Source organism: Talpa occidentalis, unplaced genomic scaffold, assembly GCF_014898055.3.
Source record: "Talpa occidentalis isolate TD23 unplaced genomic scaffold, MPIMG_talOcc4v2.1 talOcc4.4, whole genome shotgun sequence".
NCBI lineage: Eukaryota > Metazoa > Chordata > Mammalia > Eulipotyphla > Talpidae > Talpa > Talpa occidentalis.
Window position 1 is genome coordinate 118,305,052 of NW_023604295.1, and position 27,729 is coordinate 118,332,780.

The 27,729-nt window shown below is 36.2% G+C and overlaps 1 protein-coding gene across 2 annotated transcripts; it reads left to right on the top strand.

Annotated features, from left to right (window-relative positions):
- The first annotated feature begins 2,715 nt into the window (after positions 1-2,715).
- Positions 2,716-25,122, top strand: FNTA (farnesyltransferase, CAAX box, alpha). Of its 2 annotated transcripts, none has more exons than XM_037526180.2 (9): positions 2,716-2,935; positions 5,042-5,127; positions 11,145-11,259; positions 14,695-14,799; positions 18,253-18,379; positions 19,788-19,936; positions 23,153-23,215; positions 24,041-24,212; positions 24,492-25,122. In XM_037526180.2, the coding sequence occupies exons 1-9, from the start codon at positions 2,739-2,741 to the stop codon at positions 24,612-24,614; spliced, it is 1,137 nt and encodes a 378-aa protein (XP_037382077.1). In that variant the 5' UTR covers positions 2,716-2,738; the 3' UTR covers positions 24,615-25,122. The 2 variants fall into 2 exon arrangements, with proteins under 2 accessions (XP_037382077.1, XP_054556920.1); XM_054700945.1 differs by lacking the exon at positions 2,716-2,935 and adding an exon at positions 3,262-3,412.
- The last annotated feature ends 2,607 nt before the right edge of the window (positions 25,123-27,729 follow it).

Below are 27,729 nucleotides of genomic sequence, written 5' to 3' on the forward strand. Positions count from 1 at the left end.
AGTAAAAAGTTCCAAAGAGAAGCCAGCTTGTGTACATTTAAGTTACTGTTCTGGTTATTGCTGCATCACACACCATTCCAGAATGAAATGACTTCAAACAACAATATATTACCTCTCACAGGTCTAGAGACAGACTCAGTGGCTCTCAGTCAGGGTCCCTCATTCAGCTGCAGTTAGATGGTGGCCCAGACAAGAGTCTCTTGAAGGCTGTTTTCTCTTGGGTCTGTACCCAGACCAATGTGATGGAACACTTGAGCACTGATTAGCTTCTTTCCAGACAGCCTGCTGACCAGGTTGGATAATCTCACAAACTGGAGCCTTAGGGCAGATGGACTTACATGCGGCTAGTTTCCTCCAGCACAGTTCTGAGAAATACAAGTGAAAGCTTGAAAGCTTCTGGGACCCAATCTCAGAAGCTACACAGTATCATTTCTCATTTATTTGCCAAATTAAATTTGACAAAGTTAACCTCTAGGGTTGGCCCAATACACCTCTCTGTGGAATAACCAAGTGACCACAGCTGCCATTGTTATGGATTCAAAAAGAAGGAAGATTTCTGCTGTGACGATCATACTTTAAAGTAAAGATGTCTCATTTTCTAATCCCTGTTATAGCCACCTTCATAGTGATGCACAATGATCAGGTACATAACTTCAATGAGAAAAAACCCTGAGATATATACCACATCAAATGCCCTTAAATTTGAAGCCACAAATACTTCTGCTTCCTTAACAGGCATCTTCTTGTGTGTAACATTACTATAAAATGTTTATATTCTATTCTGGGACTATATTTTAAGGATTCCCAAATATGAGACTCTGTGTAATGATAACTGTTCATGTTGCCAAAGTCCTCCATTTGTACAAGTTGAGTTCTCCTAAAAGAACACATTTCTAGAGATTTTCACCCCCCCTTCACATAGTTATTCCCCCTCTACTAAATCCCATGAAGCTAGCAAAATAAAAGAACTAGTATGCACATAACCAAAATAGTGCCCATTTAAAAGAGCATCTAATGTAACATTTTAATGTCAGAAAGACATTAAATGTCAGATAGGCTGCTGTCCTTCATGTCTTCAATGTGTATTTATTGTGTTATTGTTAATTTTTAAACTGCATTAAAATTCTGTTTACTATTGAAAAAATAATCAGCAAAAACAAAATTCCCTTCTCCCTACCCCTTACCCTCTTCGCCTCTAGTAACCTCAGTTTAATTATCAGTTTACACTACATTATTTTTATTTTATTTTGTCTGTACATCTGCTTTCTTCCTTATATCCCCCATATATGTGAGATATCTAATATTTGTTTTTATCGTTCTTGATAACTTTGCATAATCCCTTCAATATCCTTATGCTTTGCTGCAAATGGCAAAATTTCATCTTTCCCAGCCTTATAGCTAAATAGAATTCCATTCTACTTATAAGCCACATCATCTTTACTCAGTAATCTATCAGTAGGCACTTAACTTGCTTCCGTATCTCGGCGATTGTAATAATGCCATGGTAAACATTGAGAAGTGTATAATTTTTTGAGATGATGATTTCATGTTCTTCAGACACCAGAAGTAGGACTGCTGGATTGTATGGAATTTCTACTTTTTGGCTTTTTAAGAAAGGTTCAGTCCACTTTCCAAAATAACTGCACTAACTTATATCCCATAAACTGCCTATTTCCAAAGTGTACAATTTCATCATTTTTAAACTTGTGATGGATCCATCCAAGAAATCAAAATAACGCTCATCTGTCACCCCAAAAAGCTTTTTCTTGAATTCTGACACACTCTCCCATGTGCTCTTTACCCATTACCATTTCTAGACAACCACTCCACTTCAGATGGATAAGTAAATGACTTTTAGGAAAGATGAAAGTGTCCTAAGAGGAATGGATGGGATATACAGTTTGAGGAATGGGAATGGGTGGGATATACAGTTTGAGGATTGGATTTATGACAAACGAGTTCCTTTTGGAGGATCAATCTTTGATAAGGGAAAATCAGAATAAGCTGCTCCCTATGTTTCCTGATTTTCAAGTGCCTACACTTCAATATAATACACTAAAGTTGCAACTGTGGGTGGCAGAGTCAGCTACCCTTCCCTAGAGTATTATTACTCCATGACTGCATACTCTATAGCCTGAGCAAGCCTGGCATGTAATAGGTGATCAATAAATATTTGTTAAACGAATGTTCACCTTTCCTATTACATATACACATACTATATAACTAGAACTTTAATTACAAAAGACAGCCCTGAATTCCTTTAAGTCTGCGCTTGAAACTCAGTATCCAATCCAAAAAGAGGGGAAAATTGTACAACATAAGGCCCTTAAAATGTCAATGCAGCGCACTGGTGGTTAGCTCCCTGCAGGTGGCCAGAGGAAGGGGTTGGGCTTTGAGTTGTGTGTCGGCTGCCCTGGTCCACAGGAGGTGCCAACTTCCCTCTGAAGTGATGCTGTAACACTAGCACGAGCTCCAAGCATCAAATGCCCCAAGGCATTTGAAAAAGCCCACAGAGGAGATGACCTAAGAGGAATCCGCGCGCCCTCGAAAGACCCGGGCGCACCCGGCCGTGGAAGAGCGTCTACGCAGCGTGCGTAGATCAGCACGCGGCCTGGGCCTCTCTGGCCCGCGTCTCTATGGTAGGAAGGGGAGAAAACCGGAAGCGGGTGGCCGGTGGGGGCAGGGCGCGAGGGGCGTGGCGCTGGAGGGGCGGGGCCTCCGCTGCGGACCTTGGCGAGATGGCGGCCACCGAGGGGGTCGGGGAGGCTGCGCAGGGCGGCGAGGCTGGTCAGCCGGAGTCGCCACCGCCCCAGCCGCACCCCCCGCCGCCCCAGCAGCTGCAGGAGGAAGAGATGGCCGAGGCCGGAGAGGTGGCGGCGTCCCCAATGGACGACGGGTTTCTGAGTCTGGACTCGCCCACCTATGTCCTGTACAGGTAACGCCCACGGCAGGGCCGCCTCGCGGGGCCCCCACCCCCAGGCTGGGGCTCCGGCCGGGCGGCTGCCGGCGACCCGGGCTCTGGCCTCGGCGGGTCTGGCAGAAGTTTGCGCGGCCTCGCTGCCCCGGCCGACCGCGGGGCGCGCGCTGCGGGGTCTCGGGGCCCCTCGGGGGCCTCCCCGGGCTTTGGAGTTGCGGTTCCGGGAACTGGACGGTCACCGAGGGGCAGAGACGAGTCTGGACCCGGCAGCACCGGCGCCGGGGCGGCGTGGCCGACCCGGGGGCTCTCCCGCTCTCTCCCGTGCTCCCACTAGGCTGGCCTGCTAATGAATCGGACGGCGTGCGAGACGTTTAGGTGGAGTTTCGATAGTCTTGGCAGGAAGTGATTGTTTAAATAAGGTCCAAATTTACTCAGTTTTTAAAATCAAATTTTATTGCTGTACTCTTCGTTGGACTGGCTCACTTTGAAAATGAGGTAAAAGGACCTCTCATAGTTTGTTCTGCTGACATGGAGAGAGCTGGGAGTAGATCTTTCAGGACCCGAACATGTTCATTTAGTGCTTTAATGCCTAGCAAGTGCCTGGCACCGAGTTCAGGCTGTAAGGCTGAAACAGTGTTTGTTCCTTAAACTCTCTTACACAGCCTTCTGTCGTCACGTACGTCAATACAAGTGCTGTGTAGTGATGGGTGTTGCTGTAACTAACTTTCTTGACTTTTCTCCCCATCTTTGCCAGCACTTTGTCCCATCCCATCAGTTCTTTACTTTCTGATAGTAATGCTGAGTCTCAGCTCCGCTTGGACTTGCAGAGACTCTTGGGAAGTCCTGTGTCTTATTTTATCCTTCTGTAGTTCTAGGTAAACCCATTAGATGGCTTATTTCCCTGTTATGAATGAGTGAAAATCACTTTCCAGATTTTGTTTTTGGATAATGTTTTACTGATTTAAACTGGTTGTGATGGCCCATGGACCCTCAAACCTCCTTTCTGAGTTGCAAGATACTCAAGATTCTGCAGTTAACCATGTCTGATTTCCCCATGACCACATGACAGCCTTGCCTTTTTTATGTCACTCCCCCAGGTTCTAGGTCTCAAATTTCAGCTAATTGTTTTCCCCTTTTTCCTATGTATGTACACAATTTCAGGATTGTCTGAATACCACAGAATTTCTGCTGTCAATAGCTGGTCAGTATAGAAAACTAAAAAGTGGGTGAAAGGGAAAACTTGTAAGTAAATAAGTGGTTAAAATAAATCTGATCACACTTGGCAGTTCATACCAGAATGATTTTAGGCATCCATTGTTGTCACAGTAATGTTATTATTTATTTTTGTAATGTTATTTTAGCGTTGATATTAAATGCTTGTTCTAAAATTTATTATGCTATGTTATATATATGTAGCATACATATTTAAGCATTGTAATATAGTAGTATGTTTACTATATGCTAGTATATGTATATTAGTATATATGTAGCATATTTACTATATCTTATATGCTTATTTTTATGTACATTTTAAGTGCTTAACATGTTATTTAATCCTTTCAACAGACTTTTAAGGTTGGTTGGTAATATTATCATCTCCATTTTACAAATGGAGAAATTGAGGTCCAGAGAGGTTCACTAACTTTCTCAAGGTCACACAGTCAGTAAGTGGTAGAGCCAGTATTACAACTCAGACAGTTGTCATATTCCAGACCCTTCTCTCTATGACCACCTGGGCCACCATTCAATATATAGTAAACTAATAATATTTGCTTTGGTTTTAAAATGTCAGTTCCTAGTAAATTGTTAGTTAAAACTTTTTAATGCTAACTCCAGAGGCTGATTTTTAATTGACCTTAAATTATTAACTAATTTTTGGAAGATTATTCAATCTTTAAAAGTTTAACATGTAGAGCAAAATGGCAAAACTTGATCATGAAGAATCGAGCCATGATTATATTCAAATATTGATAATTTGCTAGTATTAGTCTAATTATTGCCATTTTTAAAAGTACCAGAGTTCTTTTTTTCTTAAGTATTTGAATAGAATTACTGAAACATACATACACATATATATGTCAATATGTGTGTGTATATTTATATTTATATTTTCCCTCTCCCCAGGGATAGAGCAGAATGGGCTGATATAGATCCAGTGCCGCAGAATGATGGCCCTAATCCAGTGGTCCAGATCATTTACAGTGAAAAATGTAAGTTAATTTTTATTAAGAAAAGATCTGTTAGTCAAATTTAGTGGCAGAGTTGAAATTCACAATTATGAGGCAAGATGGATCACAGATTTTTGTCTAATAAAGATCTGAGTGACTTAAATAAGTGACTGTTGTTTTGTCATTTATTTTCATGGTTGAAAGTTTTCTTTGTTCAAAGAATGGGCATATTTTAAGTATAAGTAATGAATGTTACATTATACAACACAACAGGTACTATTTGATTTAGTTCATTTACATGTTAAATACAGTATCATTGAGTTAATGTTATATTTAAAATATACTTTGGTTAATGAAATGTGAACATTTTGAAATATATTGTGGCAGTATGGTATTAGGATCAGTTGGAATACATTTACTGGTACTAAAATGAGTGGATTCTTTTCTTTGACAAAGTATCATTCTTTCATAAGGAATGTGATAATGCTTTGTAAATTGAAGGTCATTCAAATGTTAATTGTTAGTTCTTCTAGGAAAGGATAAATGAATAAAATGGAATACTTGTGCTGTAACTTTGTGTATGTGTGTATATATATGTGTATTTATTTCAGTTAAGATTTTATTATCCAAGATCATTCCTTTTTATAAAAGCATTTATTGTTTTCTATGATTATGAAATATGAAAATGGAACTGGTACAGAAATAGATTAATGAGGAATTTAAAAATTTATCATTAGTATAAATGGGAACTTAATGAAAAGAGCAGGTGATTAAACGGGCATTTCATCTCTGTATGAAAAAGATGGATTGATCAAATAAATTTTGCAATGATTGGCTGTGCATTTGGATATAAGCAGAATTATATTCCCATTTCATACCTTGCATGAAAAGAAATTACAGATGAAATAAAGTTCTAAAACCATTCTGTACACATGCTCAGATCAAATGTAAGAGGGTATTTTTTCATCCTTGAGGCAAAGAAGGTATTAGGCAAGCTGTAAAACTCAGAATTAATTAAGGAAAATATCAGAAGATATAACTTCTGATATAAAAAGGCAAAGCTTCCTCACTCTGAGAGATACTGTGTGTGAAGAAAATTCACTCAAAGAGATAGACTATCTGTGATAAGATATTAGCCTCAATAATGATCAGAGAAATGAAAGCTATAACTTTTTCAAATTCATAAAATACTTATAACAAATATATTGAAGAAACTGATAAAATCCACATTTCTCTTGGGATTAAAAATAATTTAATAAAACCTTTTTTGCAGAGTCAGAGAAATCAACATTTTAAATTCTTACATACTTTGTATTAGAAGCCACAAAGAAATAGAGAAGTAAGACTTACTGATCAGAGATTGATAGTTGAATATGTCAAATTTATAATGTATGCAATAGATAACATGAGGAGAAAGTAAAAAGGCTAGTAGTAATACAGAAGAAGATACCACATAACAGAGGATTGTTATTCAGGAAGTTGTAAGGAATCCCTACAGAAAGTTAAGCATACAAACTAGTAAAAAGTATACAAAGCCAGTTCACAGAAGAGAAACTTCCACTGACTATTAAATAGGAGGGAAATCCCATTATCATTAGGAATGGAAGATACACAAATTAAAATGGTAATGCCATTTTCCACCCATGAATTAAATAGCAAAGTTTTAAAAACTGTCTTATGAGTCAGGTATTAGGATATATGAACAGATCCATACATTTCATAAATGTAGCAATTTTGGAAATTATGTCTGGTAAAACTGGGAAGTGTTTGCATATCTTAAAACCTTGAAATGCCTGGGGCCTCCCTGGTGGCATAAGGGGTTAAGATGCAACCTGTGAGGCTATACACAGCCACTAAAGCACGAGTTCAATCCCCAGCCAGGGAGCAACCCACATGGAGCAGCAGACCTCTCCTGTCTTGCTCACTGCTCCCTTCGGCAGTGTGTTTCCATCGATCTACCTGTTCTATTCCCTACTCTGTCTCTGGTGAATCCTCTCACCCACCATGCCTCTGGCCTGTACCCCAGTTCTTGTATGCATAAATAAATAAATCTTTTTAAAAAACCAAAACCTTGAATTGCTGCTTCTAATGATACGTTCTGGGTTCTCTCTGGCATATAGGATCGAAGAAATGTACTAGGAGGTTAAGCAACAGAGTTCAGAGCCACTTCATGTGGTCAAATTATAACTTCATCATTTTACTGACTCTGTAATCTTGGATAAATTATTTATTCTTTGTATTTCTGTTCCATCCCACGTAATTAAGTGAGTGAGTTACACACAAAATAATAGGACAGTGTCTGACTCACAGTAAGTACTGTATGTGTTGCTGTTACAATTTGCAGCATTTTTTTGAAAAAGCAAAATGTAGGAAACCATCTCTACATCCCATCCATGTTATAGGGAATGGATAAATAAAATGTATCCTTGTCATACAATTGAATACTGTATATCCATTTAGAGGCCCTAGAGCTGTTATAACATGGACTGATATCAGAAATAATGTTGAGTGAAAAAACGCACATAGAAACTTTGAAGGTGACAGAATATTGAATTTGTAATTTTAAGTCAAAGGATATTTTAATAAGATAACTATAGAAGAGGCTAATGAATGTCAAATTCTATTTATATAATCCCAAATTCATTTATGATCCTGTAGATTTGAAATCTATAGCTCTAAGGGTGAGTATTTTATTTCCATTTGTTGAATTCTATTCTGCAAGAAAAAAATAACATTGACATGTAAATTATACTACATTATAGAATAGTGAAAGAAGAGTAATGTAGATGTATATATACTGGCACAAAAGACCGTATCATTGAAGGGGAAAATACTAAAATAAAAAGCAGTATGAATAATAGTTATACCTAAGCACATATACATTTATGTGCTTGGGAAAAATGCCTGGAAAGACACATTGAACTAATAACAGCATTACCCTTGACAGATCCAGTGCTTTGGGGAGTGGCATGGAAATGGGAGAAATTTCATGTGTTTTTTATTGTGTACCCTGTTTACATAGAACATAGATTTCTCTTTAATAAAAAATGGTTTTTGGAGTAATACGTGCTCATTATAGAAAATTCAGGATGTTAAAGAAGAGTCTTACCATCCAGAAATAATAACCAGTTAACATTTGATCTTTCCACTTACTCCTCTGCAATTACTTTTGGACAGTGTTGGTTTCATACCACATATGTGCATAGGTGTATTTGTTTCCTATAAATAGGTGTGTGTGCTTATAAAATAATGTGTATATACATTGTAGAGTTGACACATAAGCATTTTGTTATAAATTTTAAATTATTTGGAGACTTAGTTCTTGATGACTTCATACTATTCCCTAGTCAGTTGCCATTTATGTTTCTAAGTTTTACTCTGTATGAATTAAATTCAACTTTTTATAGGGATTATTTAGAAATTGGTGACCTTTATATGTCTCAGAATTTGTGAAAAGCTATAATATTCATATTCTCATTAGATTATTTCACTTTTGGGTCTGTCTCATGCACTCACAAAAATATATTTACATGTTTATGTATATATAAATCTTAATGAAAAGTCATTGAAATGAAAGTGATTTTTTATAAAACAAAATTTTGAAAACAATCCACTTTGCCAATAGTAGCAGAAAGGGTAATCAAACTAGGTTATTATTTTTTTAATTATTTTTAACATCATTGTTCTTTTTTTTTTTTTTTAAGAGGCATGTCTTATTTATTTATTTATTTATTATTTGTTTGTTTGTTTGGTTTATACATGCACTGGGTACAGTCAGAAGCGCGGGAGGGTGAGAGAATTCACCAGAGCAGGGAGCAGAGCAGGCAGAAGGACCGAAGTACACTGCTGAGGGGAGCAGCGGGCGGCAGGAGAGGTCTGCACACCATGTGGGACCCTCCTCTGGTGGCCGGGGAGCAGCCGGGGATCGAACCGGCGCCGCAGAGGCCGCGGGTAGCTTCACAACCCAGCGCTCAACCGCTGCGCCACCGGGGAGGCCCCATCATTGTTCATTTTTAAACAATATTTGCCAAACTATTATTGACATTGTTTTCATGCATACTGATCTGTGAATGGTGTCAGTACTGGAAAATTATATGCTTAAGAAAAATAGCATATCCACATAAACTTTTAGTCATGGAAGTATTTAAGATACTTAATGTATAGGGAGCTTTGTTTGTGTGTGATAGTCTGTTTCAGGTCATAATCTGTTCTCTACATTAATCTGTGCTATGTTATGAAGGCATTTCAGCTGCAGTGTCTACCAGTTCATTATGATTGGTAGCATGGCCTTTGGTGTCAGGCTAGATTTAAGTTTATCTTGTCTCCAGGATACACTGGACTATTGTGAAATTGTGAATCTGAGTCTCATTTTCTATTGCAGAAAATGAAATAAAACTGATTAACAGTTGCAGTGGTCTAAATTTTCACTTAAGAGATTGGCAAAGGTCAGAAATTTTGATGCTATGTCGGCGGTGATGTGGAAAAAGGTGTTTTGATACTTCTTCCAGGGACTGTATATTGATCTTTTTTTGAAAGGATAATTTGGCAGTGCCTTTCAGCAGCCACAATGGGTATAATATTGATCCAATATTTCCACTTGGAGGAATTTATCCTAGAGATATGCTTTGTTTATACTGGTGCACAAAAACATACAATGATATTCAGGTATGCAAAAGAATGAAAACAATGTAAACATTGATTCATAGGAGATGAGTCAAATAAAGTCAGGGTACCCATATATTGAAATGCTATGCACCTATATGAAAAATGTGGTAAACTTTGTCTTCTTTCCAAATCTTTTCCTCAGACTAGTGTATTCATAAATAAATATGATTTCAACTAAGCAAACAACATGTTGCTCTGTGCCTTATTTTTTCACTTAACGTATTTTATCATTTGTTCCACATTATTATATAACGGAGCATGCTCCTTAGTATTAGCTGCATAGTATGTCAATGTGTGGATGGACCAAAGTGCATTTAACCCATTCTTTACTAATGGCAAAATCTGTTTTTTCCCAATTTTTTTGTTTCTTATGTATCCAAATACTGCAGTAAATTTTCTTGGATGCTTTGGGCATGTATGGGTGTGTATATGTGTATATATCTATATATCTATTTTTTTAAAGATTTATTTATTTATACAAGAACCGGGGTGCAGGCCAGATACGCAGGAGAGTGAGAGGATTCACCAAAGACAGAGCGGGGAACAGAACAGGCAGACTGACGAAATACATTGCTGAGGGGAGCAGCAGGCAAGACAGGAGAGGTCTGCTTCGCCATGTGGGACCCTCACTGGCCAGCCAGGATCGAACCGGCACTGCAGAGGCTGCGTACAGCTTCACAGCATGGTGTATGGGTGTATATTTTTACTAGAAGTAGAATTGTTGGCTTAAAAGTATGTAGATTTTCATTTTTAGTAGATATTACCAAGTGGTTTTCCACAGGGGTTTGCACTAGTACAAGTGAAAAAAGCGAGGCTTGGAATAGGAGTGTGATATGACCTCATTCATTTTTGAAAAATGGGAGGATGGAATTAGAACACAAATTTGTATATGCATACAGTATGCACTTATGTGTATATTAATGTATATGCATAGAGTGTATCAGTTAGTAGTGCTTGTTTCTGGGGAGGAGGTGAGAATTAGTGGAATGAAAATTTAGTATGTACCTTTTTATACTATTCTTAATTTTCTACCACTTTGTCAATTAAAAAACTGAACAAAATAAAAATTGAGAAAAACAACTGAGGGAATACATTTGACAGTGTACTCTTGATTTTACTTTAATGCATAGGTCTTTCGGAGTTCTAGAATCTGACATAACCCCTGTGTACGTACACATACATGAGTGTTAAGCTCAGTTGCAGATAGAGAGTGGCTATGATTCTATAGCACTATGATGGAGGCAATCATGCAGTTACTTGACTTTATGTTGTCTATTATTATAAGTGATACACATGTAATGAAATGTCTTTCCTCATAGGGTAAAAGAGTATTTTATAGTGCTAGTTTTAAACAAGAAAAATTGTCCTAATGCAGTTGTGTGCTCTGTCTCCAGTTAGAGATGTTTATGATTATTTCCGGGCTGTTCTGCAGCGTGATGAAAGAAGTGAACGAGCTTTTAAACTAACCAGAGATGCTATTGAGTTAAATGCAGCCAATTATACAGTGTGGTACGTAATACACATCGTTAATACTCCCTGTTTAAATGTCTCATGTTTAGTATGAATGGTTTTTCTTTTTACTTACTGAAGTAAAATTTAATTTTTATAAAATTTAATTTTATCATATTAACAACTCATGTTTAACTTTTAAATGTGTTTAAAAGTCAGACCTTGAATGAAAAATAGCAATTTCTACCCCATTTCTTCTCATGCACCAGAGCCCCATTCCTCAGAGTTAATAGCTCTTTGCTGTTTTTTCTTTAATTAGCCTCTATATTCTAAATAATATGCTTGTGTTTTTATTTTACCCTCTTAGATATTAGCTATTCCTTCTATGGAAGCTACAGAGTTCATTCTCCACTACATAATCTCCATCACAGTTTTTACTTAAATAATCAGGTTATGCCAACCAACCCTCATTTTATAGAGAGAGAGAGAGTGTGTGTGTGTGTGTGTGTGTGTGTGTGTGTGTGTGTGTGTGTTACTATATAAAGGGTGTGTATAGTAGTACATGCCCTTTAACAGTTTTCTTTGTGCCAGTGACTAATTAGTATTCCAGACTCTGATGTATGTAAAATGTCTCATTATTGGTGTACACAAGGGTAATCCTTCAGTTTGTTTTTTTCCCTTCTTCATCAAGTTTGTAACTGCACATCTATTTAGTCTTTACCTCTTCCATATGTGAGATTCACTGTTCACTAGATCCAGCGGCTTTCTCTTTCTTGATTTCCTCTTCATTTTGAGAGACTACATTCTTGAGTAGAAGAAAACTTCTAAAAGGCTTTCTGGGAAATCAGTTTTGAAATTTTACACATTTAGAAGTGTCTTTAGTTAACCTCTCAACTATATTAATAGAATTCAAAATTGAAATTGTTTTCCTTCAGAATTTTAAATCTTTTTCTGTTTCTTTAGCCGATAGTGAGATGACTCCAATTCCTTAAGTTAAACCATTCTTTAGGTTTGGGGACATTTTCTATGTTTTTTTATAGTTTCATCTCTTTTTACTCTTGTTTTCTCATTCTGGAATGCCTTATAGTTGCACATTGTACCTCTTTTTTTTTTAATTTACCCTTTTTTTAAAGATTTACTTATTTATACATACAAGAACTGGGGTACAGGCCAGAGTTTTGGGGGGGTGAGAGGATTCACCAGGAACAGAGTGGGGATCAGAACAGGCAGATCAACTGAAATACACTGCTGAGAAGAACAGTGGGCAAGTCAGGAGAGGTCTGCTGTGCCATGTGGGTAGCTCTCTGGCCAGGGAGCAAACTTGTGCTGCAGTGGCTGTGGCGAGCCTCACAGATTGCGTCCTAACCCCTTGCACCACCAGGGAGGCCCTGCACATTGTACCTCCTTTTTTTTTTTTACAGATTTATTTATTTATTTCTACAAGCACTGGGTACAGTCAGAAGCGCGGGAGGGTGAGAGAACTCACCAGAGCCAGAGCAGGGAACAGAACAGGCAGATGGACCGAAATACACTGCTGAGGGGAGCAGCGGGCAGCAGGAGAGGTCTGGGCACCATGTGGGACCCTCGCCTGGCGGCCGGGGATCGAACTGGCACTGCAAAGGCTGCAGACAGCTTTGCAGCCCAGCGCTTAACCGCTGTGCCACCAGGGGAGGCCCTGCACATTGTACCTCTTAAGTAGCCTTTTCTTATTTTTATTACTTTGTCCTTTTAAGATATTTCCTCAACTTTCAACTATTCTGTTGATATTCATTTTTGATTTTAAGAATTTTTTTGGTTCTCTGAATATTCTTCTTAAATAGCATCTTTTAAAAATTTCATAGATGTGATATATTTTCATTATTCTATCTGTTTTGGTCATTTTCTTTTGCGTAAATATTTTTCTCAAATAATTGGTAATACTTGGCTCTCCTTTCATATTGATACTGGAGTCAAGAAAAAGCCTGATTGGAAGCTTTCAGTGTTGCAGGACTTGTCAGCGAGAGGGCTTCATTGTGAGCTTGGTGAGTGGCGATATTGCTGTTTTTGTGTGAAATCTTCACATGTCAGTATTTCTAGGTCTTTTCTCTTAGTTACTTCATTGCTCCAAAGAGGAGTTGTCTGATTATTGCCTGAGAAGTACACATTTGACTGAGACAGTTTTTTTGGGGGGAGGAACATGGTGTCAGACAGAAAGATTGGGGAATGGGACTATCACTGTTTAGTAAATCAGTGTTTTAAATTCTTTTTTTTTTTTTCTCCCATCATTTCCTCACCCTTCCACTGTGTCAGGTATTCCTTTCTGGTTCTGATTTTCTCCCAGAGAATAAAGCTAGTATCTCTTGCTCAAGTCACGAAATGCTGTGTCTCTGCCTGGGTTAAAGGTGGGATCTTGACCACTAAGGAGTCCCCCACTCTTGACTCCAAATTTTGGAACACCCCCAATGCCTGTTTTCTCTGTTAACAGATTTTTAGACATTTTCTTTTCTAAGTCACTTAAAAGTCTTACCATATTTCATAATTTTGTTCATCTTTTCCAATTGTTATAGTATCCGCTTGTCCCCAGTTCTCTTTGTTGTTACGGATTTCTGTCACTTCTTATTCCTTACCAGTGTTGTTCCTTCTTATTCCTTACTGGGGAGTGAGGATAAACTTATTTAATCTACCCTGTTTAACTGGAATTCTTAATAGGGTCGTCATTTTATGCCTTTAATGTATCCTAATTTTTAAGAAGTTCCTGACTATATAGCACAAAGCAACTTGGCATGCATTTTTCAAATTTCCTAAGTTTGCTGTTTATTTTTTTTTTAAGTAGTATACTTGAAGTCATTGACCATATAAACCAAACTGTTTGCATGTACATGTTCTATGAAGCATAATCTTCTGTAAATTACTAATAATAAGAGAAATATATTGTTATTTCTTCTATTTAGCATTTCATTTTAAAGCCGCTCTAGAACTGTTTCTCTCATATATTGAGTTGAAATTTTGAAGTAAAAAATAGACCACAATTAATCATGTCTTTAGGGAAAAGTTTTTTTTTTTAGTGATTTGACTATACCTATGAAGAAATTAAAAGAGAAACTTGTCTAATTTATAAGTAGTCTTTTTGTGGTGGTTTGAAAAGTAAAATATTTGATAATGTCTGTAATAGAATTAATTATATGAATAACGTATCGAAGAAAATAAACTATACCATACAGGGTTAGAGGTGTTGTCTTTGATTCTCGTATTATAGAACACTAGCCAGAGTATTATCTGAAAATAATTATGAGTTGTCTTTTCTTCTATCTCACATTTGTTGCTTTTCATCACTTTTACTTCAAAACACTTGATTCTTCTAATCACCAGATAGTTGTATGACTTTGGACAACCATAAGCAGTTAAATTGCTAAATTATTGGTTATATGGAATACCTGCCAAAAAAGGTATATGTTGTTGTAGCTTTTTTTGCTAATGCAGTATAATGACATTTTGAATGCTTCATGTTCGTTGTAGGCATTTTCGGAGAGTTCTCTTAAAGTCTCTTCAAAAGGACCTGCATGAGGAAATGAACTACATCACTGCAATAATTGAGGAACAGCCTAAGAATTATCAAGTTTGGTAAGATGAAAATAGGATGTATGCTGTAATATTTACGCTAATAATATTTGCCAAAGGTGATGAGATTCCAAGGAATCGTTTTGTAATTGTAGTACTGTGCGTTGCAACTAGTATTATCTATCTCATAGGGTTGTTAGGAGAATTAGATAATTTTATGTTTAGTGCTTGAAATGATACCTGATCCTAGCTGATACTCAAATGTTAGCTGACACTAAATTTAAAGTTTCACCATGAGCACTATAATACTGCTAGAGTCAGAAAAAAATTTTTAAGGATGGGGAAGTTGAACATAGTGGGAATAAAGAAGTTATAGAGCAGGCAAACAGATAACAAATAGGAAGAAAATAGAGTTTAAACAGTACCTGGCATATAGTGAGCACCCCACAAATGGTGCTTTGGCTGCTGTTATTGTGGTGGTGGAGGAGGTTAGTAGGTGGTATTTGTGTTGGAGTGAAGGGAGGAAGGAGGTGGAGACATTGGTCTTGGTGGTGGTAGTGATGAAAGCAGTAGAGAAAGGGTGGTGTACATCAAGCTCTCTGCTTTGTGTACCACTGACTGCTCACAATGCAGGCATTACTACTATTGTATTTTTTTCTAATGTAATTACCAACACATACCAGCCCTATTTTATGTGTCTTAAGATTTAAGGATAATTTCTGAGAGGAAGGACTTCTGTGACAAAATATTTTGGGGAGAGGCATGAAAGAGCATTATACATTCAGAGAACTGTATATAATTCCATGTGATTCAAGTATATTGGGGGAGTAATGGGATAATTATAAAGGGCCTTAGGAATATTGCTAAGAGGAGTGGACTTGATATTAGTGGCAATGGAAAGCTATTGACAGTTTTTAATTGAGGAAGTAACTTGATGAGATTTGTGTCTCATAAGGTTTAAGCTGGCTGCAGGCTGCAGAAGAGACTGGAGTAGGTTCACAAGGCTGTGAGCCATTGCAGTGGGGTAAGTTAGGAGAGTGGAGTGGGCCTATGTTTATTGCAGCACTGTGTACGTAGCCAAGATATGGACACAACCCAGATGCCCCCAAATAGATGAATGGATCAAAAAGTTGTGGTATATTTATATAATAGAACATTACTCAGCAATCAAAAAAATAAATAAATAAACTCATGCTATTTGTGGCTACATGGATGAACTGGAAAGGATTATGCTAGCTGAAATTAGTCAGAAGGAAAAAAGATAAATAGTGGATGATCTCACTTATATGTAGAATATAGAGAAACCAAATGAAATGTCAAGAAAAAGTCAAAGACTAGCAAGCCGACCGTAGAACTGAGGCATATAGCAAAGGAGGTGGCAGGAAGGGGGCAAAATAAGGGAGGGAAGAACACAAGGAAATATGGTGATAGTTCACGGGTGATAACGGTGGCAGGAGAACTGTGGGGATTACAATGATGTAAGAAAAAAATAAAAACTTTTAAAAAGGAGTGGATGGGCGGGCGGTATAAGAGAGAAGGGTAAGTTTGTGAGGGTTTTTAGAGCAAGAAGCAACAGATTTTGAAGTTTAATTTATTGAGAGGGTGTTGGAAGGAAGCTTGACTTTGGGTAAATGGTAGTGACGATTACTTGGGGGGTCTTGGGAAACAAAGTAGCACATTTCTGGGGAAAGAAGGATGGATTCGGTATTGGACAAGTGGAATTGATGTGCTTGTGGAAAACCTATGGAAAGCTTTGCAGTAAGTAGTTAATAATGTTTATCTGGAATTGTAATCATAGCTGTACATGAGGATGCTCAGGGAGAATCAGAGGTGAAGATAGAACACTGGTAAGCATCAGTTAAGAAGCAGAGAAGTAATGAGAATGACTGGAAGGAAGCGAAGTTATTATTACAGAAACTAAGAGTTTCAAGAAGAAAGAAATGGATGACAGTATCAACTATGCCAAGGGGTCGGGGAAAGAGAGGACTAAAAGATGACATGTGGGTTTGTTAACTAAGTGGTTGTTAGTGAGTGATCTTGGTGTGAGTAGTCCTCCCACGTGGCAGTGGGTTGAATCATATGTAGGAGATGAAGCTTGGCTGTTGAGGAAAGAAACATTGCAAGCAGCTAGTTAGGGCTAAGTTTTTTTTTTATTTTGTTCTTCTAAAGTAAAGTGCTTGTGGCGAGGAGAGACTATTAACAGAAAAAGAGAGATTGAGTGTCTGGAGAGAAGTGGGGGTTAAGATTTGCTTGGGAAGGGCTCCAAAATATAGGTCAGTCTTAGAAGAAAGAACACACACCAAAATGAGAACAGATGTTGAGTTTCTGAAGTAATTGATTACTTTTTTATTCTCACTGTGAAAACTTATGCTGTAAGATAAATCCCTGTATTTAATACTCTTTAAATCACAGTACACCAGAGAGAGTTTCTTAGAATTTTGTGCAAAGAAGTCAGCTTGACAGCCAGAGGACCTAATTCTTAAGTTTTTCCAAAATTAAAGAGTTTTCCAACGATTTGGAAAAATAAAATATTACCAGTATTCACTTACTTGGAAGATTTCTGAAATTATTTGGAAATATTTCCCCCTAGAATCTTCTTCTTGGTACTACCATGCTTTCTTAATATTCTACAAAAAGATTTTTAAATTTTCTATGCATATAGAATAGGTCATTCATTACATGTTAAATTTCTCCCCTATTTCCCATCACCTCCACTCACTTTTAGGATAATCAATGCTAACAGATTTTTTTTTTTAACCACTTGATTGAGATACAATTCACATACCATGTTATTCAGCTAGTTAAACAATTCGGTGGTTTTCATATATTTACAGTTATGTATAGCCATCACCACAATGAATTTTAGAACATTTTCACTAACAGAATTTTACAGATGTTTCAGCCAAAGAAAATAATAGAAAAAGAACCCAATTGAAAACTCTGTTGAAAAAAGAAGAAAACTCTCTAGAAGTGTTTTCCAGCTGCAGAAAACCCCTCTTTTTACAATCTTGCAACTTGTCATACTTAACTTACCAGAATGAAAGTGAATTCAGTTTTGCCCACTAACTGGTGGAACGAGCCAGTTGCTTGTTTGTAACACTTCTGACAGCCTGTTTATAAGCAGAGGAGCATCTATACTTGATAAAATCATATCCCATTTCCTATAGTCACATTATGCCATCTGGAAATGTTTCATCATTATTTGACAGAATTTTGTGTTTGTCAAAAGATTACATACTTTCAGGTTTAAAAGTAGTTTGAATAAATTTTTAAGCCCTAAGTATCCAATTTAATTTTACATACAAATCAATGTTTTGTGTTCCTCATCTCTTACTTGGTATCTTGCGTTATTTTTTCTTACTGTTACTTTTGTGTTATCATTTCTCCCCACTAGAGCCTGGAGATTAGAGATGATTATTTCTTGAGTGTTTCCTACATCACCTAGTACAACACATGTAGCTGGTACTTTACATGGGAAAATTAACGCAAAACTTCTCTCTTTTTCACTGGCTTTAGGCATCATAGGCGAGTATTAGTGGAATGGCTAAAAGATCCATCTCAGGAGCTTGAGTTTATTGCTGATATTCTTAATCAGGACGCAAAGAATTACCATGCCTGGCAACATCGACAATGGGTTATTCAGGTATTGCCTTTCAACTCTTACCAAGGTTTTTCAGATTTTTATTTTTTAACTGAATTAAATAATTAAAATTACTATTAAATTATGAGTATACTACTGAAAAAAACAGATATGTCATTCTATGCAATATGTAAGGATTAAGAATTATTAAGAAGCTTAATTAAAACCTGACATCTTTCATGTTGCCTCTGTAATTTCTTTGGAAATGCTTGTGAGTTACTTCATCTTAATGAAAATAATAGTAACTTTTAAATATTTTTCATTTGAATTGTGTCGTATCTAATATTTATTACCAAATTGAGTAGAAAAGTAGTTGTAAGCTTTTAATGCAACTGTGTTATTTTAATTAATAAGGCCAAATTACATATTAAAGTTTTTGTGTACATAAACTTTAGGATATGATTTTACAGTAACTTTCAAGTATTCTATTTCTGCCCATTTGTTAAAATTTTATGCTAACTGCTGAATAGAAAAAAATAGTTCTAACTCCCACTCTGGACATTCTGTTTATTCTGGAAAACAATTCTAGTGTTGTTTCCTGTGAATTATTTCCAGTAATTGTTACTTTTTGTACTTTTCATTATACCAGGAGCAATTCACCAAAAATGTTTTTACTTAAAAATGTACACTTTTCCAAATTTAATGGAAAGGATACATTTTCTAAAACTATTATTTTTAATGAAATTCTACTTGGTTTGCTGATTATCAGATAAGAACTATAGCGCCATTTATTTTTTCATAGTTAACATCCCTTTTGCAGCATTTCTGAGTTTTGACCATTCTCTTTTTTCAAGTTGTCTTTATTGCTCCTCTACTTTCCATAATTTTTATTGAAACAACTTTATAATGTAAAAATTTATTCCTTAATCCAGTTATGTATATTTCTGTACATGTGTTCTGTACATGCAGTTTTATCATATATATGCTTTTTAAGCGTCCCTTTTACTTAATATGTATTGATATCAAATCATGCCAAATTAATATACTATAATTAATCATTTTCTTTTGCTGAGTTAGAGTTTTGCCTTTTAAATTTTCACCATGAACAGTGCATAAATACTTAGACATTATTTTTTGTATTTGATCTTCGTCCTTTAGAATAAATCTTGGGTCAATAATGTAAACATGCTTTTTGGTATCTAATTTGCTTTTTAAGGAGATGGTACTGAATTACAAACTACCTTGGCTACTCTCTCTTCCTGATTTTTCTCCTTCCTCATGACCGTTCTTGTCTTTGATGATTCTCCCCCACCCCATTTCTTTGATCTGCATCTCTTAACTTTCCTTCAAATATGTGAAGAATGTCATGTCTTTAGTTCTGCTTATGTATCTTTGTGAAGTTTTATTTTTACTGTTCATAAATAATGGAGCATTTCTAGTTGGAGGTTTTTTTTGTTTTGTTTTTATTTAGGAATTTAAACTTTGGGATAATGAGCTGCAATATGTAGACCAGCTTCTCAAAGAGGATGTGAGAAATAACTCTGTCTGGAACCAAAGATACTTCGTAATTTCTAACACCACTGGCTACAATGATCGTGCTGTATTGGAAAGAGAAGTCCAGTTAGTATTTTCCTTCATTTGTCCACTCACAAAATGAGTATTTGTATAGCTGCTAGATCTCAGGCATTGAAAGTACAGCAAAGATCAAGACTGCCCTAGTCCTACCTTCATGGAACAAATAGGTCAGAATACTTAGGTGAAACAGAAGGTGATAAATTTACAAATAATCTAGTATGCCTCTACTTTGTAATGTCTTAAGTTTCTTGAAATACTGTTGCTACTAGCGATTGAGATGAAATCAGATTGCATTGTATCTAGAAACTTTACTTTAAAATATCTCATTAAATTTTGTGCATTTTAGATAATAGTGTCCACTCTAGTGGGGGTTTGGGGCCAGGTAAGTTTCTGTTGTAGGGGACTGTGCTGTGCACTAGCAGCATTCCTGATCTTTATGTGCCGTATATGTATATATTAGTAGTGTTCCCTGCCCCATATGTGACAGAGAAATTTCCCCTTACATTGCCCCAAATCACCTCCAATTGAAAACTAGTGCTCTAGCATACAAAAAGCTATTATAAGAGCTAGAAATTTCCGAATTTGCATGAATTTCTATTTTTGAATTTCTATAACCATACACCTTAATAACTGTTTCTTTTCTGACTTTGTCTATTTTGTCACAGTGTCTGTTTTATAGTTTGAACATGTTTATTGCTACTATAATCTGATGAGATCACAGTCATAATTGGAATTTTAAAAGTTGGGGTTTTTTAAAAAGATTTATTTATTTATTTATGCATACAGAACTGAGGTATAGGCTGGAGGTGCGAGGGGTGAGAGGACTTACCAGAGACAAAGTGGGGAGCAGAACAGGCAGATTGACTGAAATACACTGCTGAGGGGAGCAGCGGGCAAGTCAGGAAATGTCTGCTGGGCCATGTGGGAAGCTCCCTGACTGGGGATTGAACTCGTGCTACAGCAGCTACAGACAGTTTCGTAGGTTGCATCTTAACTGCTTGCACCACCAGGGAGGCCCCTAAAAGTTGTTTTTTAACACCTTCTGAGAAGAGCTGATTTTTATGATACTTCTGCTTCTCATCTCCCTTTCCCTTATTTCTACTTGGATTGGGGTGACTCGCTCTTTCATCTGTTTTAGAATTCCGGTGATTTAAATTATTACAAGTCTGCAGTGTAGGGTTCTTCATTAATCCTGCTCCGGACTTCTTTCTGGAGCAGCTGCATACCTGTCTAGCATACCTTATGCTTCCTTTTTACTGCTCTACTCTCCAAAGCTGCACTATTATGGTCGCTGCTAGCCACATATGGCTGCTTAAATTCAAATTAATTAAAATTACATAAAATTGAAAATTCTTTTCCTCAATTGCACTAGTCATATTCTAAGTGTTTAGTTACCTACATGTAGCTAGTGAAGACCATATTGGATAGCACAGATGAAGAATTTTTATGTCATCATAGGAAGTTCAGTTGAATAGTATTGCTCTAACAATGAACTTAGTGAAATAATTGTAATATTCTAAAATGTAAATGCTGGAACTTATGTAGAGAAAATTCAGACTTGATTTTAGCATTCACTCTTACTTGTTACTTGCTTTTCTTTTAGAATTGGTAGTCTGTTTTGAGAATTAGAAAAAGTACTCTGAAAGAAAGCAATGCATTTGTCCTTTGAAAGTTCAATAGTTTTCTTGCTAAAAGGTAGAATGTTTCAAGTCCTACTCTGAATTAATCTAATTAATAATTAAAGATTTCAAATATTATGTATTCCTTATTTACTGAAGCATACTTCATTAAATTAGGTATAATAAAATATTAAAAATTTTAGTTTTAAGTGGTGACAATTACCAAATCATGAAAATTATTATAAAAGTGTTACATAAGCTAGTTTAGATTCTAAGTTGTCAAAGTTAAAATTTAATATCAAAAAAATAAAATTAAGAAGAGTTTTAAACATTGCGATGTCAGGAATTTTTATTTAATTCTCATCACATCTTTGTCAGATACCTGACAAAGAACTTGAGTTCTGTAATATGCTAGGAGCACATGGAAAATGACTGATGGACTAAGATTTGAAGTTGAGTGGTCTCACCTTAAAATCCATGCCCTAATACTAAAATGGAAAATGCTTTCGTGCGCATGTGTGTAAATAAGTTTTTTTAAGTATTGCCCAAATGAAGCATCTTCTTATTGTTACAAATTACTGAAGACATTAGGTTATATAAAAGTAGTTTGGAAATAGTCTTTTCATAATGCTGACTGAGTCTGTTACTCAAAAATGCTACTATAAATGCACTGCAGCAAAACCAAGATTACTAGATTTTAGTCTGTGACTCACTTATTTGACCAAATATATAGGGAAACAGTTCTGTAATCCCTGGGATGTATTGTAATTGGATGTGAATTGCAGGTAATCATCTGGTTAAGGGATCTGGCTGGGAATCACATAACTTACTAGTATCTTGTTTTAGAATTATTAGAAATATGTGTCCTGGCTTTTTATTTTTATTCTTTGTCTATATAATTTCCATTGTGTTTATTTTTTTTAAGATATGTTTTATTTATTTATGCATACAAGAACTGGGGTGCAGGCCAGAGGTGCAGGGGTGAGAGGATTCACCAGAGGCAGAGTGGAAAGAAGAACAGGCAGATTAATGAATGAAAACACATTGCTGAGAGGAGCAGTGGGCAAGACAGGAGAGCTCAGGGAGAACAGGAGAGTCAGCTAACTATGTGCGTTAGCTCTCTGGCCTGATCAAACTCACGATGCAGTGGCTGGCAATAGCTTGATAGTGCTGAGACTTTAACCCCTGCACCACCAGGGAGACCCCATGCTGTTTGTTTTTTACTGTAGATTTTAAGATTATGTAATTCTTTTTCAATGACTAAGGATTTGTTGGGCATAGTAGATCTTAGACTTTTCCCAATGTTACTTTACCAATGAAAAGAAAGACGTCTCCTTTTAACAAGGGGAAGCCTAAATTAAAGAAAATCTCTCACATTAATTTCTTATTGTGAATTGAGCCTTTAGATTAGTTAAGTCAGTTGCATGCAGTTATAGAGGAGGGCAGGACCTATGTAAGAACTGACAACTGCAGACTTGAAGGGTTCTCTAATTTAGACATACCTAGCAGGTACCAAAGTCCACTAAGAGAACAGAGTGAAAGCCTATGTCCAAGCTGTGTAAGATCTTATTACAACATCTCTTATTTTTGCACGATTCCTTTAAAACAATATTGAGATCTACTTGTGGTCTTTTTCTTACAGATACACTCTGGAAATGATCAAACTAGTACCACATAATGAAAGTGCATGGAACTATTTGAAAGGGTAAGAGATGGTTTTTCGTGTTTTGTATAAAAAACAACCACCTAATATTATGATGTGTTAAGGAATATGTTCCATAATCAGAACCCAAAAGGATACTGAGAAATTTTTCATTTAAGAGCAGAAGTAGATCAGTGTTATGGTAAAACTCAAGAACAATGCTCTCTACCCTTCTCTTCACCCACGCACATACCAACACAATTTTTAGAATAGTCCATGCATACAGCTTTAATTGTGATTATGAATTCTGTAGTTTTTATGTAAAAGAATGGCATACATATTTTCTGTTCAGCTCAGCAACACAGTATGACAAGACAGATCCTTTACAAGCAGATTGCACAAATATGTGGCAGATCTTTCTGTTTTCATAACTAATGACTCCTGTTATAAGTCTCATTCTTTGAATGAAAAAAGTTTCAGTTACCTGGGCACTCACATAACTAGGCTCCGTGTCATTCTTTACAGGCTCCAAGAGCACAAAGTATAGAGTCCAGTTGCATGTGGAGATGGGTTGGGGGTGCTTAATATCTGGAGAGCTAAAGGGATAAATAAAGAATCATTCAAGAAGAAATGGGAATATTTCCCCTGTTTTTTCCTTCTCTCTTTAATTTTAAGATGGTTTATTTTCTGCTTTAATTTTATATGGTACAAAATTTGAATTTAATTAATTTTACTTAATTATTTGTGATAGTGCTCACAAATGAAGATTTCATTTCAACTCGACTCCTTTCCTTGCTTATCTTACTTTTGCTTATCTTACTAGGGTCATTTTTTTCTCGATCTGTTTTTATTCTCTTGGCAAAATTGAGGGTAATTTTTATTTTTTAGGATTTTACAGGATCTTGGTCTTTCTAAATATCCCAATCTGTTAAATCAATTACTTGATTTACAACCAAGCCACAGTTCCCCTTATCTAATTGCCTTTCTCGTGGATATCTATGAAGATATGCTAGAAAACCAATGTGACAACAAGGAGGACATTCTCAATAAAGCATTAGAGGTAAGCTGGGGGCACTCGGTACTTTTCTTTTTGGTATCAGAATTAGGTCTACAAAGTACCACTAATATTCATTCCTCTTTTCAGCATAGTTACAGAATCCACTGCAGGGCCCTTTCTGCTGTTGGGCAACACCTGTGTCACTAGTGAACTTAGTGTACAGCTTTAGCAGTGTATCTCATTTGAATATGTTCTAAGTTAAAGTGTATTTGGCTGCAATGCTTTTGCCCTAGAAATTGAATTACACATTTTATTTAACGAATTTTTGTTTTTCATTTTCAGTTATGTGAAATCCTAGCTAAAGAAAAGGACACTATAAGAAAGGAATATTGGAGATATATTGGGAGATCCCTTCAAAGCAAACACAGCACAGAAAGTGATCCACCAACAAATGTACAGCAATAACACCATCTAGAAGAATTTGATGAAATGCTCTTTTTTTTTAAGAGACTCTAATGCAGGAGTTTAAAGCTAGAGTGACCATTCCTTTTGCCTGTGGTGTAAAACATGCATTACACAGGTACTGCTTTTTAACAGAACTAAGTGTGATGCTCCTTGGGTGCTGCTGCTATTCAGCAAGTTCTAAGTAACTTGGTTCTTTCAAAGCGAAGTTATTTGTGGAGAGGGAGAGGAAACAGAAAATCCCGTAAAGAAACTTTTGTAGTCTTATCAAAAGTTACTCTAAACCCTTAGTATCACCTTCTTCCTAAATAATATGTGTGTCAGGATTTGCAGCAATAATGATTGCAGGTAACTTGTATGTAATGGACGTGAGGTAACTTAAATTTCGGTTCAGTAAGCGGGGAATGCTATAGTTATATTAGAGCTGCTAAGCGACACTCACAGTATCTTGCTATCACTGTAACCAACTAATGCCAAAAGAATGGTTTTATAATAAAATTATAGTTGTATCCTAAAACAATGCCACAGTAGTTTGATTTTTTAAAAAAAATAACATTTAACTATATACAAGGGACATTATGTCAGCCTAGAAAAGAAATTGAAGAAGAAAACATTATAAAAATGTAGAAACCAGAAACATAATGATTTAAGGGAAATGTTATTAAAATGTGAATTGGTCAGTTCTTAACTACAAGCAACAAAATGCACTCAAAATAGTTTTAAACTAAGCTCTCCTACCCACCTGTGACTGCAGGGACTCTGTTTTTCTAATAATCCTGTGCTGTTAAAATGTAAAAAAAAAGTTTAAGCCCACAGGATTTATTAAAGTGTGTGTGTGTGTGTATTATGTGTGTGTATATATATACCATATATACACATAATATATATTATGAACTGTATATATACATTATATATATAATGTATATATGTGTACACACACACACACATACATATATACAGTTCACTGAAAATTGCCTGCGCTTCTAAATCCCAAAACCACACTATAGGACTGTAGGCTGTTGCCTGTGCTGGGATCAGGAAACCTGCTGAAGGGGACACTGCCGCTTTTAGGACTGTTCATCTCTGCCGTGATCCTTGTGAGCTCAATTGCTTCCCTGTCCACATGAAGCTGCTCCAAACCAAAGATGCAATTTAAATGCATCCTCTTAGAACCTAAATGAAAGGAATGTGGGAAGCGTAGTTCATAGCTTCCCAGCCTCTAATTCAGGAAGATGTGCTAGGAGTTGAAGTGCTGAAAAGTTAGTCACTGTACCTGCACATAGTTCAGTCTCATTTTATTGATAAAGAATTTTTGCTCATTGTTCAAAGCACCACACTACAACTAAAGAAATTATATAGTCATCTCAAGAATTTAGGAAATACCAACATTTTAATACTTCTGAACAAAAAGTATTTTGGGGGTATTTTTAGCATTTTACAAGTTAGTTTTTGTTGTTTATATACTCCAGAAATCTATGATTTTCTACTTAAAATTTTCATAAAGTTCCATGCCTGTGTAGACAATTTTAAAGTCCATAAGGAATAAAAACTATATAGAGAAGTTTGCGTAAGGTAGCATTTATCCTCAGAAATAGCCTCATGCGTTCCAAAATTCAGGACTGGAGTCAAGACTGCTGACTTGACAAAACTAATAGAGACTGTTTAATCACAAAAAGCACAATGAAAATTTACTAATTTACATTGAGAAATACATAATTGAAATATGTAATTGTAGTGTGTTTCAACCCAGCCACTAAGCATTTTCTGCCTGAAGTCTAGATGGCAATTCACTTATCAGAAGTTTGCTTAGTAAGCATAGAATCAGGTGAGGACCTCTCAAATATTTTAGTCTAATAATCCTAATAAGGGCATCTCCTGACAGGTAGCTGGATACATAGACCCAGCAGCACACTTCTTTCATTGGGCCAGCGATTGAAAGTATCTGTGGAGGTCTGTCAGTTCAAAGCTTTTTGCCTAATATTACCACCACTGTGCTGTTACTTACAATGTTGGTGCAAAAACAATGGTGTAAAAACTGCTGGTGTCTTAGCACAAATCAAGGCAGTGGTATTCAGTAGTTATTGTATTCCTCACTGTCACGCATTCACTGGCAAATGTCCCTGATGATCATTAGTTACATACTTTATTCACAACACTGGGTCTGTCTTAATGTATTCGTGTGACTGAATGAAGTATACATGAAGCATCTCTTTTTGGTTGTCTTGAAGAAAGCATTTGTGCAATTATGTAAGTTATGGGCAGAATGGACTGCTTTTCATGAACACCATATTTATTTGAACAAACAACTGTTAAGCTGGTTATTCATACTTGGATGACTGATACATTTTCTCAAAAACAAAGTGAGTTTGTCACTTCAAGGACAGCAATTGTTGCCAATGACAAAATTTGATGTTTCAAATGAAATTTTAAGATTTCAAGGGATATCTCTGTAATTAACCAATCAATATTTTCCAGATGACCAATCCATGATTTTATGGTAGCAGATATGGATAGTCGGTTCATGTCACAGGATATAACAGTACAGGAAGTTCATTGAGAAGGTTGTAGAATTCATACTGCAATTAAACTTTGAGAACCTACCACTTGTCAAATATTGGTGTAGTATCAAAGAAGAAAATCCACAACTTAGGAAAAGGCTATATTCCCTTTCCAACTGTATATCTGTGAGTATGAGTCTGGATTTTCATCGTATAGTTTCAACCAAAATACTATGTTGCAAGAGAATGAATAGAGAAGCAAATGTCATAATCTAGAGGTGTTCTATTAAGTTGGAGTGAAGAAACTTGCAAAAATGTTTTAAAATGACATTTTTCTGTTTGGGGGGGAAATATTTCATAATGTAATTTTTGTTAACATGTAATGGGTTTATTGCTTTATTAATGAATTAATAAAAGTTTAAATTTCAGATATGGTAAATACCAATAGCTACTACCTAAATAAAGAAAAGATGGAGTTAAAGTATTACAATGGACTACTACTCAGGTATAAGAAAAGATGAATTTTTGCCATTTACAACAACATGAATGGAAATGGAAGGGATTTTTTTTTTACACCATGATCACATACGCACACTCTATAAGCAACCCAGCCAGCTATT

Coding starts and splice junctions, on each gene's coding strand:
- FNTA (XM_037526180.2), top strand. CDS start 2,739: ATGGCGGCCACCGAGGGGGTCGGGGAGGCTGCGCAGGGCGGCGAGGCT. Junction 19,937..23,152: donor GTATTGGAAAGAGAAGTCCA/GTTAGTATTTTC, acceptor TTTTTCTTACAG/ATACACTCTGGAAATGATCA. Junction 23,216..24,040: donor GCATGGAACTATTTGAAAGG/GTAAGAGATGGT, acceptor TTTATTTTTTAG/GATTTTACAGGATCTTGGTC.